The sequence below is a fragment of the Orycteropus afer genome, unplaced genomic scaffold, assembly GCF_000298275.1.
Source record: "Orycteropus afer afer isolate SDZICR_OR568_19922 unplaced genomic scaffold, OryAfe1.0 scaffold00066, whole genome shotgun sequence".
NCBI classification, from domain to species: domain Eukaryota; kingdom Metazoa; phylum Chordata; class Mammalia; order Tubulidentata; family Orycteropodidae; genus Orycteropus; species Orycteropus afer.
The window spans coordinates 7164377-7184773 of NW_006921653.1; the positions used below are offsets into that span (position 1 = coordinate 7164377).

At 37.8% G+C, this 20397-nt stretch overlaps 1 protein-coding gene across 1 annotated transcript in view; it reads left to right on the forward strand.

The window, feature by feature from the left end:
- Positions 1-7995: 7995 nt before the first annotated feature.
- The window catches only part of HLTF (helicase like transcription factor), a 75852-nt gene continuing 63450 nt past the window's right edge, over positions 7996-20397 (forward strand). Inside the window, exons 1-7 of the mRNA XM_007940209.1 lie at positions 7996-8015; positions 9593-9800; positions 14999-15165; positions 16772-16905; positions 17460-17557; positions 19220-19294; positions 19469-19660. Coding sequence (XP_007938400.1) covers positions 7996-8015; positions 9593-9800; positions 14999-15165; positions 16772-16905; positions 17460-17557; positions 19220-19294; positions 19469-19660 — 894 coding nt within the window. The remainder of the gene's footprint in view (positions 8016-9592; positions 9801-14998; positions 15166-16771; positions 16906-17459; positions 17558-19219; positions 19295-19468; positions 19661-20397) is intronic.

Below are 20397 nucleotides of genomic sequence, written 5' to 3' on the forward strand. Positions count from 1 at the left end.
TGTGGAGAGACTGGGACTGTCATACACTGCTGGTGGGACTGTAAAATGGTACAACCACTGTAGAAAGCAGTATGGCGATTCCTTGAAAATTTGGTATTAGAAATACCATTTAACCAAGCCATTCCATTACTAGGTATATACCCTAAAGAAGTGAGAGCCATGACAAGAACAGACATATGCACACTCATGTTCATTGCAGCCCTATTTACAATAGCCAAAAGATGGAAACAACCTAGGTGTCCATTAACTGAGGAATGGATAACCAAACTTTGGTACATACACACAATGGAATACTATGCGACCCTAAAGAATAACCTGCAATCTGCAAAACATCGCATAACATGGATGAACTTGGAGGACATTATGCTGAGTGAAATAAGTCAATCACAGAAGGACAAATATTGTATTAGTCTGTTATTGTAAAAGTAACGGAAAGTGTTATCTATGGAATGAAAGTTTCTTTGTTGGCTACCAGGCATGGGAGAGGAGAGAGACAACACTGTTAGATAGGTAGAGATAAGTATTGATTTGGGTGAAGAGAAGGGCAATGTACCAAATGTGAGAGATCAACATGGTGACATTGAGGAAAAGAAAGATATAGGGAGGTACATGGGAAGTACAGGCAACAAAGATGAACCCTTTTGCCCATACAGTACTGCGTTGTCAGTGAAGGCAAACATGGGTATACGTGGGGATAGATGGGTGGACAGGCTGAATTTCTAGGTATGTCTATGAAGTGGGGAGTGTACCCAAGACCATGTATAGGGTCTCATGACAATGGTCCTATAAATGCCTGTATGATCTGATTTCCCATGTATATAGTAGAACTGTCAAGGGACAAGGTTGTAGTCAGTTCTTGGTCACAGCCAGCTATCCAGAGGGACCAAGTAGTGTGGACCAAATCTGTGGACTCCAGACCATAGTCACAGGGGACATCAAGTACAATTGGCATAACATACTACACAAAACATTGTTTCACCTCCTACTTTGGTGAGTAGCGACTGGGATCTTAAAAGCTTTCAAGCAGCCATCTAATTGCAATGATGGGTCTCTCCTCATCCAGAGCAAAGAAGAATGAAGAAAACCAAAGATTTATGGAAAGAATTAGTCCTGTTGTTGTTGTTATGTGCCATCGAGTCAGCCCTGACTCATAGCGACCCCTCCTTGGGTTTCCGAGGCAGTATCACTACGGAAGTAGGATTGCCCAACCTTCCTTCCAGAATTAGTCCTAGTGACTGGTAAACCATGCTATCTGCAGCCTATATGACTATGAGACCAGAAGAACTAGATGGTGCCCAGCTACCACTGTCAACCACTGGAAAGGGGATATATGTAGGAGATCCTGGATAGAGAGGGAGAAAAATGTGGACAAAACTCAAAAATCATTTGGAGAAAAAAAAAAGGGGAGGGGGACCGGATTAGCTGGTTTGATAGAGCCTGGTGGAACCACTGAGACTATGGCCCCTATCTGCTCATCTGGTCTGAAATTGAACCCTCACCTATGGCTTCCAGCCAAGCAAAAGACAGGCATATGAGTTGAACACTTACCTGAAGTAGACACACTCCTTGGAGAGAACAATCATGGGAGAAAGAAGGGCTGCTTATGCACAGGGAGACAGCTCAGGAGGCAGGAGGGCATGGAGGGATGGACATAAAGAAGAGGTAACTATCAGGAGGAAGTGGGAGGGGAACTGTTGCATTGTGGTAAATTGTGGTCAATGTCATGAGACAAAGTGTATGTGAACTGCTGTATGGAAAGTGAATTTGCTCTGTAAATTTTCACCCAAACCACAATTTAAAAAAAAAAAAAATCTTTATGATCAGCCTGAAACGTTGTCTGATAGAGTGCCAGAAGATGAGCCCCTCAGGTTGGAAGGCACTCAAAATACAACTGGGGAAGACCTTCCTCCACAAAGTAGAGTTGATCTTAATGACGGGGGTGGAATAAAGCTTTTGGAACTTCCATTTGCTGATGTGGCACAATTCAAAATGGGGAGGAAACAGCTGCAAATATTCATTAATAATTGGAATCACAATAAAAAAAATACATTGATCCATATCACTTTAGTTTTGTGTATTTCACTGTACATACATTGTATTTCAATAAAATGTATTTTTTAAAAACAGGAAGTTGCTAAATCCCTCTGTGACTAGTTTCCTCATTTATGAAATGAGGATGATATTAGTACCTACCTTATAATATTATTATGAAAACTAAATGTGTAAATACTTATAAGATATTTTTTATATTATACCAATGCTAATGTGATTTTAGAGGCCAAATTCATGAATAAAGTAACCTGTTTAGAAAACAATTTTCAGATTATAGGGCAGAGTTTATGGACCCTGCAGGAGGCTAATGGTATTTTTCAGCCCTACAGCCCACTTCGTGAGGTCCCTCTACTGAGAGCCAAGCCGAGAGTTGGGACTATGTGAAGGTCTGGAATCCTGAGGACTTCACAGAAAGTGGAATGGACCCTATAAAGTTTTGCTGTCCATGCCTACCACAGTGAAAGTGAGCAGCAAAGGAGTGTGGATGTACCACACCAGCATTAAAACTGCCTCTGCACCAGAGATCACTCAGCAGAGCCCATCTAGTAAAGTCCCTCAGGACACTGGGAGACGATTCCTTTGGAAGCACTTAATTGGCTTTACAAGAGAAGCCTAGTAATGGATAGAGTTGGGCTGAAGTTAGGCTGAAGTTGAACTCATTCCATTTTATTTTGTTTTTGCCACTGTATGCTTTGTAGCTTAGAATTTGTAAGTAGACATTGTTTTGTTCAGAGGTGAATAATTTCCTTTTTATTATGCCTTACAGGGATCCACTTTGTAAAACAATGTACTTTAGGTTTCCTTACCTTTCTTACTTAGGTACATTCTACATCCTGTATTTTTCCAGAAGCCCAGGTTTAGGCAGAAATTAGACCTCTTTTCTATAAACCCTGCGTCATCAGACCTATCTGGAACAGGGGTTAATCCAGTCTTAGACAAGACTGAATCTGGGTGACATATTTTTAAGAACTATCATTTCTAGTTTAAGGGTTAGGCATATGGAACTTTTCATTCAAAATTTATCATACATCATCCACCTCCTGGCCATGGGCATGGAGAAGGCCATTAAAGCCCAACAGGGCTCTCTGAATTCTGTAGCTGAGTTTGTTTTAAATAACCATATAGCCTTGGATTTTCTTTTTGCCAAATGTGGTGGGGTATATGCTATTATAAATAAGATATGTTGTGCTTGGATAAATACTTCCAGGGAGATTGAACTAAGTCTAAATGCTACCCATAAAGTTACTGAATGGACAAAACCAAAGGCCTGGGACCAATGAAATGCATGAAACTGCTTTAAGAATTTATTCCCCAACCTAAGCTCTTGGCTCACACTCCTAATCACTCTAGGCCTTATGGTAATAATCATATGTAGTTTTATCCTGTGCATGATGAAAGCCTCTAACGAAATATTCAGAACCCTAGAGGCTACTCATATATTTCCTCTTTCTAAGGTGCTTAAACTAGTGAACTTATACAAGATGTTATAAGTTTTTATCAATTTCCCCCTCTGAGGAATTGATCACTCGTCACCCTCATACAGCAGGAAGTAGCCTAAGAAGGAGACTACTGTCCCATTATCCATGATTGTGAAACCTCGGAAACAAGGGGGACTTGTGAAGGCTGAAATGAAGGGATGAAGGGACCCCCTCACTGAAAATTACAGAACTTCAACAGACTAATAGGTATGATCAAAACAGACCTTAACCATAGTGACTAACTTGCTATTTTTCCTTCTCTTTTGTTTACGTGGATGCTGAGTTCTTTAGGTTTTTAAAGTTCATTATTTATTTCTTCTATTACCCAGTCATTTTAAAGGAGGATGTTTTTCAGTTTCCATGCATTTACCCTTTTTCCATTGGTCTTCCTAGTTTAGGTTTCTAATTTAATACCATTGTGATGTTAGAAGATGTTTTACAGTATTTCAATGTTTTTAAATGTATTGAGGCTTGCTTTGTGGCCTAACAGTTGGTCTATCCTGGAGACTGTTTCATGTGCACTGGAAAAGAATGCATATTGTGCTGTTGTTGGGCAAAGTGCTCTGTAGACATCTATAAGGTCAAGTTGGTTGATTGTATTGTTTAGTTCTTCTGCATCTTTTTTTAGTTTCTCTTCAGTTGTTTTACTGAAAGTGGTGTATTAAAGTCTCCTACTATTACTGTGGAGTCATTTATTTGTCTTTTTAATGTGCCATAAGGTTATCAATGGCTGATTTTTCATTAAAAACAAAACAAATAGCCCTTTCTTCTGAGGCACCTGTGGGTGAACGCAAACCTCTAATTTTTGGTCAACAGCTGAGTGCATAATTTTACACCCAAAGACTCCCTTACCCTCCAGGGGCTTATATTTGCATTCTATTCATCTTCTGAAGGCACTGAAAGTGTAATTTACATAATTACATATATCTGTATGTAACTTATTCCATCTCCTTTTGGGGCACCAGACTCCTGTTTCTACTTCTGGCCTTCTAGTGAAGGTTTCTAGCTTTCATACTGCTGGATACACACTGGGGACTCTCACAGGATTCTATAAGGCTGTTCTTCTCATTATTATTATTATTATCTATTGTGTTTTGGGCAAAAATTTACAGAGCAAATTAACTTTCCATACAGCAGTTCATGTACACTTTGTCTCATGACATTGACCACAATTCACCACAATGCAACAGCTCCCCTCCCACTTCCTCCCAATAGTTACCTCTTCCTTGTGTCCATCCCTCCATGCACTCCTGCCCACTGAGCTGTCTCCCTGTGCATAAACAGACCTTCTTTCTCCCGTGATTGTTCTCTGCAAGGAGTGTATCTACCTCAAGTAAATGTTCAACTCCTATGTGTAAGGCTATTCTTAGGCCCTATGACAGAGACACCTCACTTGCCTTTACATCTTTATTGCCCTGGAACATTTCTGGTCTCTGAGGCTCTCCTTATCATCTGAAGAATCCTGAACTTCTTTTATGTGAAATGAGCTACAGCTTCCTTTGATTGTGGGATCTCTGGAAACTTTTCCAGACTTCTTATCACCTCTCCTTTTGTGGAACTTGGGGCCCAAGGTAATGGCATTTCATATTCTTCCTTAAGATCCACTTAGGGATTTACTTTGCAGACCTCATCCTACCTGTGATTCCTCAAAATTCTGTTCCATGGAATTTTGTCTCCTTTTGTGTGAAAGAAGCAAGGAAACAAACAAGTTCTTATATCTTTATACATTCTTCTGGAATCTATGTTCTGACATAACCTTGGAAAAAGTTTTTAGTTTGAAGCCATGCTTTTGGAACTCTAGAGTCTTTTCTTAAAGTTTCAAAATTGTTTTACAAATAAATTATAAGAGGACAATTGTGAAAATTTGACAATTAACTGGTTATTAGAAGATACCAAGGATTGATTTATTATTAATTATATTGGGTGGGGAAAAAGGCCTTATGTATATATGCCATAAAGCTTGTGAAAGCCAGATACTGAGTAAGGTGGAAAACTGTCACAGAAGGAAAACTTTTTTTTTTTTTTTCCCCACTAAAACAAGCCATAGAAAAGTGGTAAGATTGAATCCTGCCAGAGGTGGAAAACTTGCGAGACTCTGAAGAACAAGGCAGTCTCATCAAGTTCCAGCTCTCATAAGTTTCACTATACAAAAACATTTTTTTTAGAAAAGTCACTGGAGGATATAACATGCAGGTTGAGATGGGAAGTGACAAGAGATTCAAGGCTGGAGCAACAGGGAGGAAACATCATAAAAACTCTCATACGCCATTCTTTGACGTCTTGCTGATGACATCAGACTGACATGATTAATTTCCATAAAGGCGCAGAGAATAAAAAAAGTGTCTGTGACTGGAAGATGGGTGGCTGGAGGATTTTTTATTCCTTTCTTTGCTTCATTAACCTATACCTAAATCCATTACCAATACTGTTGTTTCTTCATTGCCTTTTCATCCTCTCTTAGTTATCTAGCACTACAGGTGGGTGGCTTTAAAAAACTGAATTTTATTTGCTTATACTTTGTTGTTGATATGTGCCATCAAGTGTGACCCGACTCATAGTGACCCCTCCTTGGGTTTCCGAGGTGGTACCACTATGGAAGTAGACTGCCCAACCTTTCTTCCGAGGAGTGGCTGGCAGAATTAAACTGCCAGCCTTCTGGTTAGCAGCCAAGTGCCTTAGGCACTATGCTACCAGAGCTCACAGTTTAGGAGGCTAAAAGCCTGAATTCAGAGTATTAGCTCTAGAGAAAGGCTTTCTCTCTCTGTCAGCTCTAGGGGAAGATCCTTGTTTGGTTTTCTAATTATCAACTAACAGGTCTCTCTACATCTGCTCTTATTCCCTATAATCCATTTCTCACAGAATTGCCAAAGTGATTTCTTAAAGCCTAAATCAGATTGTTATTTTCATGCCTAAAACATTAAATGGCTTTCCACTGCATTTAAAATAGGATGCAACCTTACCCTAGATCATAAATTCCTATGTAATCCAGCCCATACCTTCTCTACCACCCTTTTTGTGGAATTCAAATTGGAGAAAGAAAGGAAGATATGAAAGGTGCAAAAACTTTCCATGGGCTCCGTATTGGACAATCTACAAGTACTTCCAAATAGGATCTCTACTTAAAGAAGAAACAAAAAAAGTCACTGAAAAATACAGTAATAATAATAATAATAAAAACCAAACTCACTTCTGTGAAGTTGGATCTGACTCATAGATACCACTCCTTGGGTTTCCGAGGTGGTGTTTTATGAAAGTAGATTGTCCAACCTTCCTTCCCAGGAGTGGCTGGTGGATTTGCAGTGCCAGCCTTATGGTCAGCAGTCAAATGCCTTAGGCACTATGCCACCATAGCATTTTCTGAATTCCACCCCTATCATAGATATGCTCCAAAAACCAAACTCACTGCTGTCCAGTCAATTCAGACTCACTGAGACCCCCACTGGATTTTCCAGGTTGTAAATCTTTATGGAAATAGATTGCCCCATCTTCCCCAGAACTAGGGGTGGGTTTGAACTGCTGACCTTCTGGTTAGCAGCCAAATGCCTTATCCACTTCCATCAGAGCGCTAACCAAAAAAGCCGAACTCACTGCCGTGGAGTGGGACCTGACTCATAGCAACCCTTCCCTGGGTTTGCCAGGCAGCATCACTGTGGAAGAAGATTGCCCAACCTTCCTTCCAAGGAGAGGCTGGTGGGTTTGAATCCCCACCCTTCTGGTTAGCAGTCAAATGCCTTAGGCGCTACACGACCAGAGCTCCCACCAGAGCTCTAGTAAGGCTTAAACTGAAACACAATTTTTAAATATAAAACCCCAGGATTCAGTCATAGGAAATGAAGGAAAGCATTTTGCTGGTAGTTCTAGGCCTGTAAACCTCATAGTTTCTTCAACAGAGGACCCTATTACATGTCACAGCAAGTGAGAAGAAAATTGACGAAGAAGGATCAGGTAGGGTCTGAAGAATGGGACTTAAGTCTATGGCTGAGGAAAAAACGGAAGGAAGGGTCATTTCACCCTTTTTGTAGTATGGAATCAAACAGAAAACATAATCGTGGGCACCGCAGTCAGGCCCCAGGGACCGCGTGGTTTTCCCGCGCGCCTGCATTGGGGGCGGGGAAGGACCCGGATGGTACCACCCCAGCCGCCCTGGTCTCCCACAGTCCGTAAATCACAACTTAGGGCGGAGTCTCCTTCCTTTCCGTGCCTAGATTGGCTTGTGTCCGTACGCTCTTCCTTCCGATTGGGCGCTCCCAGTGCCAGTCATAAAGGTTTGCTGATGTCTCAGATTGTTGCTACAAGGAGAGAGTGTCGAGGTCTGAATAGTCGCAGTGTGTTATCCTCTGGCGCTACGTTCTTCTGTCGGAGCTAGCAACCTCTTGGCCGCGGGGCCTGGAAGGAGGCGTAGCTAGGCAATTTGGGAACGATCCGGGAGCACTCAGGTGCTTCTCTTGCAGCCCCACTCAGCGCCATGTCCTGGATGTTCAAGAGGTAAAGCGAGTGGAGGGGTGGGGCGCAAGGGTTAATGGAGTGGCGGCGTCCCCAGATGAACCTGACCTTCCCTGCGCCCCTACCGCGTTCTTCCTGCGATTTGTGCTGCTTGTATTTGTTCTGCTGGTCGCTTCTTTGGCCGCAGAAGAAAGAATGGCATTGTTTTCTCTGGAGAGAGTAGGCTTCTCAAGCGAGGCTTGTGCGGGGACTTGGGAAATTTCTGTCGCGGGTTGCTAGGGGCTTGGGTCTCAAAGCTCTACTTGGTAGATAGGATTCAACAAAACATGCATTAAATATCCACTATACGCAAGCATTATGCTCGAGATAGAGACCCAGCAAGACGGTCCTTGTACCGGGGAGTTTTGATTGGTTTATGTGCATGCACAGATGTGCAAGTATATATTTACAGAGGAGCCAGAAGAGGTATGCGGGATGTGCAAGAAAAAGCGAATAGCCGTTCTTAGGAGAAGGAGAACTTGTAGGCTCCCTAGCAGATTTCCCCTTTTCACTGTCTAAATTAGTTGACATGCCCATTTCTGAAACAGTTATCCATAAGGAGACTGGATGATCTCTGAACCAGCGAGAAGGGGGCGGAGGATTGATGTCAACATCCCATGATGGCATTGTTTGAATACCTGAGTTAAAAATAAGGGTTCTTTTGGAAATTAATGAATGCTGGATGGGCTGTGTCTATTGCTGTAATCCAGAGTGGGAATGTATTTTCTTTAAATGTATAAACTGCTTCAGGTATAATAATAGGTCTCTTCTAGCTCAATCCCCTTTGAAAATTGGACATATAAATGTAATTACAGACATTTCATGTATTTCAATTTATAAGGAGCTTTGGTGGTGCACTGCCTAAAACATTTGACTGCTAACCCCAGCCACTCCTCGGAAGGAAGGTTGGGCAATCTACTTCCTTAGTGATACCGCCTCGGAAACCTAAGGAGGGGTCATATGAGTTGGATCCGACTTGTCGGCAGTGAGTGAGAAGCTTGGTGGTTCAAACCCACTAGCTGCTCGGCGGAAAGAAGCTGGGGCAATCTACTTCCGTAAAGATTTAGCGCCTGAGAAACCTAATTGCTGTGAGTCTGAATGTATAAATTTCCCTTTGTAGAGATAGATTATCTCTGGGAAAGAAATTTGTAAAGGATTTTTTTTCTTTTTTTTTCCATTTTTAATACCTTGAGGGTGGAGGAGGCAAAACTGAACAGGTAGGGTTCCTGGAAACTTCTCCCAACCCAATTTGTGCTTTAACTCAAAAAAAAAAAAAAAAAAACCTCACTGCCATGCAGCGATTCAACTCATAGTGACCCTTCTTGGGTTTCCCAGGCAGTATCTCTAGGGAAGAAGATTGTCCATTCTTCCTTCCGTGGAGTGGCTGATGGGTCTGAACTGCCACCCTTCTGGTTAGCAGTCAAGATAACTATTAATCTATATATAGTGGTTGCCACATGTGATTTCATTTGCTGAATAAAGTATGAGAAAATTATGGCCTATACGTACTTGTATGATCTTTGAGGAATATCTGGTTAAATATTGTATTTTTCAGTGACTTTTGTTTCTTCCTTAAACAGAGATCCTGTTTGGAAGTACTTGCAGACTGTCCAATATGGAGCCCATGGAAATTTTTCACGCCTTTCATATCCTACTTTCTTTCCCCGTTTTGAATTCCAAGATGTTATCCCTCCAGATGACTTCGTAACTAATGATGAAGACCTAGATTCCGTTTTATTTGGAACTTTAAGAGGTCATGTGGTTGGACTGCGCTATTACACAGGAGTAGTGAGTATGACAATAGATAATCAAGTTAAACTAATATATTTAGGTGTTAGCTCAGAAAATAAGTGAATCTAGAAGGTGATACGTGCAGTTGATATTATTTTTACTTTAAGTGATTGACTCTATGGCAAGAGATAATAAATACCTGAACTGCATTGCTTTAGTATTCTTTTATGCTCATGATGTACAAAGCACTTTTGCCTGCACTGTCTCTTTTGATCTCTACAATAACTGATATAGACAGGACATCTATTATCCCCTTTTTATGACTGAGGAACTTGAAGCTCAGAAAGGTTAAACCATTTGCCCAAAACACACAGATATTAAATAACTGTATTTGAGAATGACTTCCAAGTCCATAGCTTTCTCCTCTTTTGCACCTTACAGCATTTCTACGCTATAATATTTTTAATTTTGGAAGATCAGCTCCTACTAGGCAAGACAGTTGTCTATTCTTACGTGCTTTTTTCCCCCTTGTAATAAAGCCTATCTCTGGTCCACCTTTTCTTCCTATGCTGATCTTGTACCTATTCTCTACATTGTGTTTGTGTTATGTGTGTGTTTTTTTTTTTTTAAACAAGAAGTTTATTTAAACAAGATATTTGACTTGAAGGAAAAACTATCTAGGATTCATTTCTTTTAGAGTAATTTACCCCTATGTAAAGACAGATTGCCCAACATGTAATGTTGTTGTTGTTGTTGTTGTTTGCCGTCGAGTCGGACCCGACTCATAGTGACCCCTCCTTGGGTTTCCGAGGCAGTATCACTACGGAAGTAGATTGCCCCATCTTCCTTCCGACAACATGTAATAGCTACTTACAAAAAAGTTATAAAATTGGCCTTGGTTTTACAATGATAAATGAAAAACATTAAAATTTTCCAGTTGAACAAGGTATGCACGGATTTTTTTTTTTTTTTATGTCGTTTTTGTTAAACAATGAGAGCAAAATAATTTACTGGAATAGAAAGATAAGAGCTGAGTGAGTATGCCACTGATGGAGAAAGGGGTGGGTTTTCACAGAACCAGTATTTGTCCCCATCCTATCCCCACTTGATGTCAATCAAAACATGCCATTGGACATTTAGTTTTTTTTTAAAAAAAAAGCAATATGCTTGTGCACATGTACCAGTTACTTTATGTACTGCAGCGGGGAGAGAATATAACTTTCTTTGGTTAGTAGTTCTCCTTGTTATGGTGATCTAGTATGCCTTTGTGTTACCTAATTTAGTTTACTTTATTTACATAGAAGTAGAATAGGACAGGTTACAGATGAGATCATTTCTAAGTGTGCCTTTTGCACCTATGTTGTTGTTGTTGTTATGTGCCATTGAGTTGGACCCGACTCATAGCGACCCCTCCTTGGGTTTCCGAGGCAGTATCACTAATGGAAGTAGATTGATTGCCCCATCTTCCTTCCCAGGAGTGGCTGGTGGGTTTGAACGCCAGCCTTCTGGTTAGCCGTCAAGTGCCTTTAGGCACCTATATGGCACATAAAAGGGCCCCCTACGTTTTTTGACAACTGAGGCATGCTGCCATCTGGTGGGGAACTGTATAACTGCCAATCTGAAGAATCGGGCCTTACACCACCAACCCCAGCACCAAAGACCCCCTGCAACATGTGTCCAACTAATTGTATCAAAACCCATATTACCTCAAAAAAAATTTTTTTTCCCATTTCATTCAAAATGCCTTCCATTACTGAAGACTCATGGTTTCAACAAAAAATTCAAATCAGAAAATATTTGGTCTTGAAAGGGTTAGGTTAAATTTATAAGTAAGGCAAGACAGGTGCCTATTGTTTCTTACTTTAGTGCAAGAAAAGACTTGAAGCCTTTTTGGTAATTTAAAAGCTGCACATGAAGCAAGTGAAGGTGATTGTGATGGAGAATTTGGAAGAATTTGTTGAATAGGAGTTGCTTCATAGTGGTTAAGACACTTGCCTGCTAACCAGACGGCTGGCGGTTCAAACCCACCAGCCACTCCTCGGAAGGAAGGTTGGGCAATCCTACTTCCGTAGTGATAACTGCCTCAGAAACCCAAGGAGGGGTCGCTATGAGTCGGGCCGACTCGATGGCACTTAACAACAACAACAACAACAGTTGTTTCAAAGTGAGGGCAAATTTACATAACATTAAAGGGCAAGTTTAAGATATTCAGGAAGTCCAACAATCTTACCTGGGGACTTACTGTATAGGAAATTCCCATTAACTCATGACCCAGATTCAATAGTTAACAAGATTTTTCTACATTTGTTTCATTTATCTCTTTTTCCTTTTCTTTGTTATTTTGTACTTTAAAAGCAACTTCCAAGTATATCAACATTTTACACCCATTTAATCCAATATGTGACTTTTAAAAAGCACATTTCTTTACATATTGTTTTCATATTGAAAATTAATAATTTCTTCCTGTATCTAAAATCTAATCTGTAATCATATTTTCTTGATTGTCTTTTTATAATTTTTTTAATCATGAAAACAAAGTTCATACATTATATTTGCTTATTACACCTCATAACCCTCCTGCTCCCCGCCCCTTTTTTTCATGTCATTGACTTGTTGCAGAAACCAGATGTGTTACTCTGAAGACTGTTCTAGATTTGTCACTTCTATTGCTTCATATTTTTCTTGGGGTGAAGCTTCTCAAATCATGTTTTGCTTGTCTGAATCGTGTTCTGCAGGAGATTCCTTGGGTAGAGATTTCATGTTCTGGATTTGTCTCTGCTTCCGTTTCCTCCCATACTTTCTCTGTGTTGAAGCCTTTCAAATCATTCTATGATTTTCTAGGAAATTCTGTAGGAAGGAACAATATTTCCTTAGTTTTTATATGTTCATAATTGTCACGTTATACTTGAAGGGCAGTTTGCCCCAATATATAATCATTGGCTCATATTTTTCTCCAAGATACCTTAATGTTGCATAAAATGCTGCCTGTGAGAATTCTAATGCAAATATGATTTTCTCTTCCTTGTAAGTGAATTGAATTTTTTTTTTTTTTTTGCTTGGCTGACCAAGGATATTTTTCCTTATCTTGAAAGCCAGTTGTTTTATTTTAGAGTATGTTTTATTAATATTGACTGCCCTGTAAATTCAAATTTTCTTTTACTTCAGAAACATTCTGTAGTTTTAAATGTTTGTTTTGTTTCAAAACTTAGTTTTTCTTTTTCATGGACAGCTCTGGTAGCGTAGTGCCTAAAGCACTTGACTGCTAACCATAAGGCTGGTGGAAGGAAGATGGGGCAGTCTACTTCCGTAGTGATACTGCCTCAGAAACCCAAGGAGAGGTCGCTATGAGTTGGGTCTGACTTGATGGCACATAACAACAACAATCTTTCTATGTATTAGACTTTTTCTACCTGTATCTATTACTTTCTCCAAAATCTTTTTTAATCACTTTTCTACTTTGCATCATTTATTTCCCTTACCCTATTTTTCACAAGGATAGTTTACTCTTGTGTTATTTCTACTTTAATCTTCAATCCTGAAATAGTTTTTCTTTTTCCCTAATTATTTCCTGAATTCTATCATTTCTTATTTCATATCTATCTATTCTCTAACTTTATCATTTCTGTGCTTTTCTATTTCTGATATGTGGTATTTTTGTCAAAACTTCTTTTCTAAATTTCTTTAAATCATGGTAGAATATTAGATTATTTTTTTTGTTGTGTTATTAATCTTAGCACAATCATTAGTTGATCTTGGAACAGTCTGTGACATTAGTAAGCTAATAAAATGTGGTGGGTCAACTAAAAGTCATCATCAGTTAATGTTTGTTATTAAAAATGTATGTTATATATTTTATAAGCAATCCATGTTCTTAAAAAAAAAAGGTTAAAAAATGGTTAAAATGGTTAAATCACCCTAAAGTTGACCGTCCAGAACCATAACTTACTTTGATGTGTTTCACACTTTTGTCTGTGATCATATGCATATAAATTGCAATCACATGATGTAGTAATAGAATGAAATCATTTTATGCCTATTGTGAGTACTGTTTTTGTTTTAGGTCAAATACAAATAGCCTTGCAATTGAGGTCTTCAATAATGACAGGTCTTTGAGAATAACACTTTTTTCTTTTTAATTGTAAAAATATATTTAAGACATTTGCAACAATTTTAACATATATAATTCAGTGATAATGACTATGTTCATCATAACAATATGGTGAATGAATTACCACTATCCTTTTCCATATTACATCACCATTAATAGAAATGCAGTGCCTGGGAGTGAGGCTTTGAAAGAACTTTATCCATCCTGTTTCCTCTGGTGTCTGTCAGGATACATCAGGAATGCCAGTAGACTTTCATTCTTAAAAGCTACCCTGTAGCTAGAGAGCAGGGGATGGGACTAGGGTACTGATAACTCATTTGTTCTTCTTGAATAAAAAATCACAGGTTACTGCAAGCCTTTTACTCTTCCCAGAATTTTGAAAAAGTTATTCTGGACACTCTTGCCAATTATTTTTGTTTCGTTTATGGAAGAGAGAATTCTTGGAGGTCCTTACTCTGCCATGCTCATCTTTAGTAATGACACCCTTGGGAAGCATTTTATCAAGTGAAATTAAAAAATGGCATGAATTAAGGACTGGATATAATTGTTGGCTTTTTGGTATATTTTTCTTATACCAGTTCTTTTCTGCTTTATAATAAATGCCTTTTCTCACTTTTAGATTTTGGAAAGTTGAGGCTGAGGAACCAGACTATTTGGGTTCAAATCCCAGCTCTGCTGATATCTTTATGACCATGAGCAAGTTACTTAACTTTTCTGTGCTTTAATTTCTTCATCTGTGAAATGGGAATAATGATAGTACGTGTCCTACAAGACTGTGAGGATTTAACAAGTCAATCCATTTAATGTTCTTAGGACATATTTGGCATACAGTAAGCACTCAATATAAAGATTTGCCATTTTTCAGAAGTTGTGATATTGGAAATTTTAGATAATGTGAATCTGTGAGTTTAGATTTTGAGTATACCTTTTAGATACCAGGGATTTCTTAATTTCCTAATGAGTGTAATTAGAAAAGCACTATAAAAGAATTATTATAAAGTATATTCTTTAATTTTTCTATAGTTTGACTCTATAAGAAAATACACTTTTATTATATATAACATTTAGCAGTAAACGTTAAAAAATAAGTAAAAATTCAAGATGAAATATGATGAAGTAAAGTTCATCTGTTCATTATTTTTATTAGGTTAATAATAACGAAATGGTTGCTTTACAACGAGAACCTAATAACCCTTACGATAAGAATGCGATTAAAGTAAACAATGTGAATGGAAATCAAGTTGGCCACATAAAGAAGGATCTTGCGGCTGCTTTGGCATCTATCATGGACAGCAAGTTGGCACAAGTTGAAGGGTAATGTACCTTGAGTGTTTAGTTTTAATAATTGTGAGTTGATAGTTATCTTTGAACTTATTAAAGCTCCTTCCTAGAGCCTGTGTAAGTACCCCAAACATTTTTTACATTGTGGTGAATCTATATATAACAACATTTGCCATGTCAACATTTTTTGTATGTACAATTTAGTGATGGTAATCACATTCATCATGTTGTGCCACCAAACCAAAAAAACAGCTCACTACCATTGAGTCAGATCCCACTCATAGCGACCCCTCCTTGGGTTTCTGAGGCGGTATCACTACGGAAGTAGATTGCCCAACTTTCCTTCAGGGGAGTGGCTGGTGGGTTTGAACCATCAGCCTTCTGGTTAGCAGTCACATGCCTTAAGCACTATGCCACCAGAGCTCCTGTTGTGCCACCAGTACCACCTAAAACCTTTCATCACTATGCTTTTAGTATGTATTCAGTAAATGTTTTCATTCTTTTCTCTGCCTCCACTACTCCAGCCATCAAACAGGTATCTTTACTTTCCTAGTGGAGAAGTACAGACTTTCATTCAAATATTAGGAAATACACATCTCTCAAAACCTTGGGGCATGTAGATTTTGGGGGTCTGGAAGTGTTTCAGTCAGGTTAGAAACTGGTAGCCTGTGATCAGATGCAGCTGAGTTTCACTTTGTTCTGTGTATACATCTTTCTAAATTCATTCTAGTATTTAAATATAAGAGTATTTCCCATTTTATATATGTCAACTTTTTCTTAAATATAAAAAAGTTTATAAAAATTTTCTCTTGGCAAATGGGAGGTCAGGCAATGCCGGACCCACTTTCCCCACATGGCATCAGTTACCTGGAGCTGAGTAAGTAGCAGCTTTTCCTTTAGATAGCGCATGTCCTTTCTGTTTTCACCATTTCTTCTTTTGTTTTTTAAATTAACTCTCAGCCTGTTTCAGACATTTGTGTTTGTGATCTCAATTTAAATACTTGGGATATTTAGTATATGAAAAGATAAGTTTGGAAGTAAATGCATAGCTATGTCTCCCTTTACTTGTTTTCTCCATTTTAAATTCATCAAGTTTGTAGGTATTGAGAATAAATTTTAGTTAATCCTGGACCAGAAACAGTTGTGCAGGATTTCCCACTCTCCCATCAGAGTTCCTTTGCTCTCTTCAGTGGCTCTGTTAAGGAAAGCTCTACCCTTTCAAACTAGTTTACCTATCTGTAGGGAGCTCTGGTAGCATAGTGGCTAAAGCACTTGACTGCTAACCAGAAGGCTGGCGGTTCAAACCCACCAGCCACTCCTCGGAAGGAAGTTTGGGCAATCCTACTTCCGTAGTGATACTGCCTCGGAAACCCAACTCACTATGAGTCGGGGCCGACTCGACGGCATATAACAACATCTGTAGTCTTGGTCACAGGCTATCTTTGTATTTTAAGACTACTTCTGGCTTTCTCTTAAAAACTACCCTTACTAATTGTCCTTGAGTCTGTTCCTTGTCCTTTTCCTCGTCTGCCCAACCTAGTTCCTTTTATTTTATTTCCATGTATAATGTGTGTGGTTTGCTTAGAATATTTACCAACATTTCTAATTTTTCCTTTTTTTTCTCTCCTCAATATAATAGGGTAGTTCCTTTTGGTGCAAACAATGCTTTTACTATGCCTCTGCATATGGCTTTTTGGGGAAAAGAAGAAAATAGAAAAGCAGTTTTAGATCATTTGAAGAAACATGGATTTAAATTGCTTCCTCCACCTAAAAGTAAGTTTAGGGTTTAATTTACTATTATTTTGATATTTTAAGATGTAGGGATTGTAGAATATTTATTCTTTTAAGTTATACTTTGACTTTGGTTGGCCAAACTAATTTGGACTAGAGATTCCAAGTTAATTTTTTTAGGAGTCTGTTTAGGGAAATCCCTGATTTATTTTTTAACTCTTATTTTGAAATAACTAAAGGTTTACAAGAAGTTGTGGGGGAAAAAAAAAAAAAAACTTTGCAGGGAGATTTCTCGTGTATTTCTTACCCTGTGTCTTTCAGTGGTAACATCTGGAAATCCTGAATTTTAAAGATTCTCTAGGATAAATTATTGATAAGAAGACGAATATTATTTATTTGGCAAGAATTCACTCTTATAACTTCGAATTATTTTAATTTTCAGTTTTTTGAATGATTTAGGACTTCGCTTTTTGAAAAACATGCCAAGAAATTTTAAATATACTTTATTATGTAAATTTAAAAATTACTTATAGGATTAAAAAAAAAAACCTGTTTCACTTTGGTGATTTTGTTCTTTTTATTGTGTAAATTGATAGCTTTAGGATTCAGTTTGGAAAGTGGTTGGGGTTCTGGAAGAGCTGGACCAAGCTATAGCATGCCAGTTCATGCTGCAGTGCAGATGACAACTGAACAGGTATACTTCTTTTTCACTTTGTAATCTAAATATGAATTATAAATGATGAGGATCAGTGTTGAAAAGAATAAGGCAGATATGTGTGTGCTAGTATTAATGATCTTTATATGGATTGTGAAATTATAATTAAGCATGTTGTAGAATAAATAAATGTGTGTGTATGTATGTATGTATACATGTGTGTGTGTTTGTGCATAGGAGTTCTGGTGGCGTAGTGCCTAAGGCATGTGACTGCTAACCAGAAGGCTGGCAGTTCCAACCCACCAGCCACTCCTCGGAAGATTAGGCAATCTACTTCTGTAGTGATAGCTGCCTCAGAAACCCAAGGAGGGGTTGCTATTAGTCGGGTCTGACACCATGGCAGTGAGTTTGGTTTTGGTTTTGGTTTATATATATATGTTTATAAATATTTATTTAAGAAGAAAGCAGCGATAATGTATTCTATACACACATTCATATATACATAAAGACACATGACTGTATCCATGGGATGTTTTTGTGTTTGAAATTTTCACAGTAATAATTGAAAAAAATGATTTCTTGAAACTTACTCATAGTAAGGTTGCAGATGCAGTGCTAAAAAAATGACTTCAAATCTTTAGCATTACTCTATAGTTCTTACTTTGTCTAATTTGTAATGAAAGATACTTTTATGCTGAATTAGGAGCTGATGGTATGTATTCATTTTAAAAAAAAAGATGTCAATAAAATAACCAATCTGCAGATAATGTGAAAAACAATCTTAATGTCTTTACTCACCAGTGTTAGCGTTTTTATCTTCTCCTTGTATTTATCATATTCAGGAGCTCTGGTGGTATAGTGCCTAAGGCATTTGACTGCTGACCAGAAGGCTGGTGGTTCAAACCCACCAGCCACTCCTTGGAAGGAAAGTTGGGCAATCTACTTCTGTAGTGATACTGCCTTGGAAACCCACGGAAGGGTTGCTATGAGTCAGATCTGACTTCAGGCAGTGACTTTGGTTTGGTTTGGTTTATTAGAAGGACATGAGCTTGTGTCTGATGGGCAAACCACAGGTTACTTTCAACCTTTTAGATCTGGCCTGCTTGCTTTAGTCTGCTGCTGATATATTCATGCACTAATTTATAAAGTGGCTATAACACATATATATTGCTATACAGTTGAACTCAGTCAAATTAAAGAACTAAATTAATGTATCATTGAAATCAGCCTAATGTCTTATAGCACATAGTAAGTTTCTATCAGAGTCATAAAAAATGAAATGTTGTTTACTTGAAAAAGATTCAGATGCATCTGGTAGGATATACCAAAATGATTCAAATACCAGTGATAAAACCATAGAATTTCAGTGACAGAAGGAACCTGAGAGAGAATCTGAATTTAGTTTATCTGTTTACATTGCAAGATACAGGGCCATAAAGGTTAAATGTCTTATCCTAATTTATATATACAGGCTGATTTGTTAGAGAGTTGTTCACTGAAACCCAGGACTTGTTTTGTATTCTTTTGAGTGCAGTCCACTTACCTTTTAACACCTGTTCATCTTGCCTTCAGTGATCAGTATGGTATCTCCAAAGAAAAGGTTACTTTGGTGTTTGACCCTTTTAGTGTTAGGTACATAATTTAAAATCCCTTAAACAAGTATAATTATTCCTTTAATTGGTTTACTTTTGTTTATTGTAGCTTAAAACAGAATTTGACAAATTGTTTGAAGATTTAAAAGAAGATGATAAAACTCAAGAAATGGAACCAGCTGAGGTATTGATACCATATTTTGTATTTGAAACTATTTGGAATTTTTAAATATGATGTTAATCTATACATTTTCTGTCATAACATCAAGGTTTTTTTTTTGTTTTGTTTTGCTTTCATGTTCTGTATGTGAAAAGAGAAACGCCTTAACCATATTTCTGTTTATGACATTTTTTGTAGGCTGTTGAAACACCTTTACTTCCACATCAAAAACAAGCTCTAGCTTGGATGGTTTCACGGGAAAACAGTAAAGAACTTCCACCATTCTGGGAACAGCGAAGTGATTTATACTATAACACAATAACAAATTTTTCTGAGAAGGATCGACCAGAAAATGTCCATGGAGGAATTTTAGCTGATGATATGGGCTTGGTAGTTAATTTTTTTCTTCCCCCTGTTTAGGACTAGATTATACTTTCAATGTAGAATGCAGTGTTTTCCTATGATTTTCACTTAAAATAATGCTGAATAATGTGTGTGTGTGTGTGTGTGTATGTTTTGTTTGTTTTTGAGATTTGGTTAAGGTATAGTTAAAATTACTAGGTTTAAAATGTCTTTCTTAATTTCTTTTGCTTTTTCAAATTCAGGGATCTATGAATTTTCCTTAATAAAAGTAAAGATAGGACAGTCTTAGATGAAATTGTGCTTTTATTTTCTAATAAATATATGGAGTATTAAATATGTATTTTTATGATAACTTGCAGGAGGAGGTTTTACATTTTTCAGTCTCAGACATGTTTATACTTTTAAAATTTATTGAGGACCCCAAAGAGCTTTTGTTTTTGTGGGTTATATCTATCAGTATTAAAGAAAAAAAAAATTAAAACATTTATTAACTCTAAAATAACAGTAACAAACCTGTTCTTGTTAACGTAAATAATACATTTTAAATAACATTTAAAAATGAAAAATAACACTGTTTCTAAAACAAAAGCTATTTTAGTGAAAAGAAAGGCTGTCTGTTGTATACTCTGTTCCACTAAAATTCATTGGTGTATCTTGCAATTTGAATGATTATTTTACTCATGCCCAATTTGTAAGATCAGGATTGCTTATTTGGAAACCAGCCACTACTTGGAAGGAAGGTTGGACAATCTACTTCCGTAGTG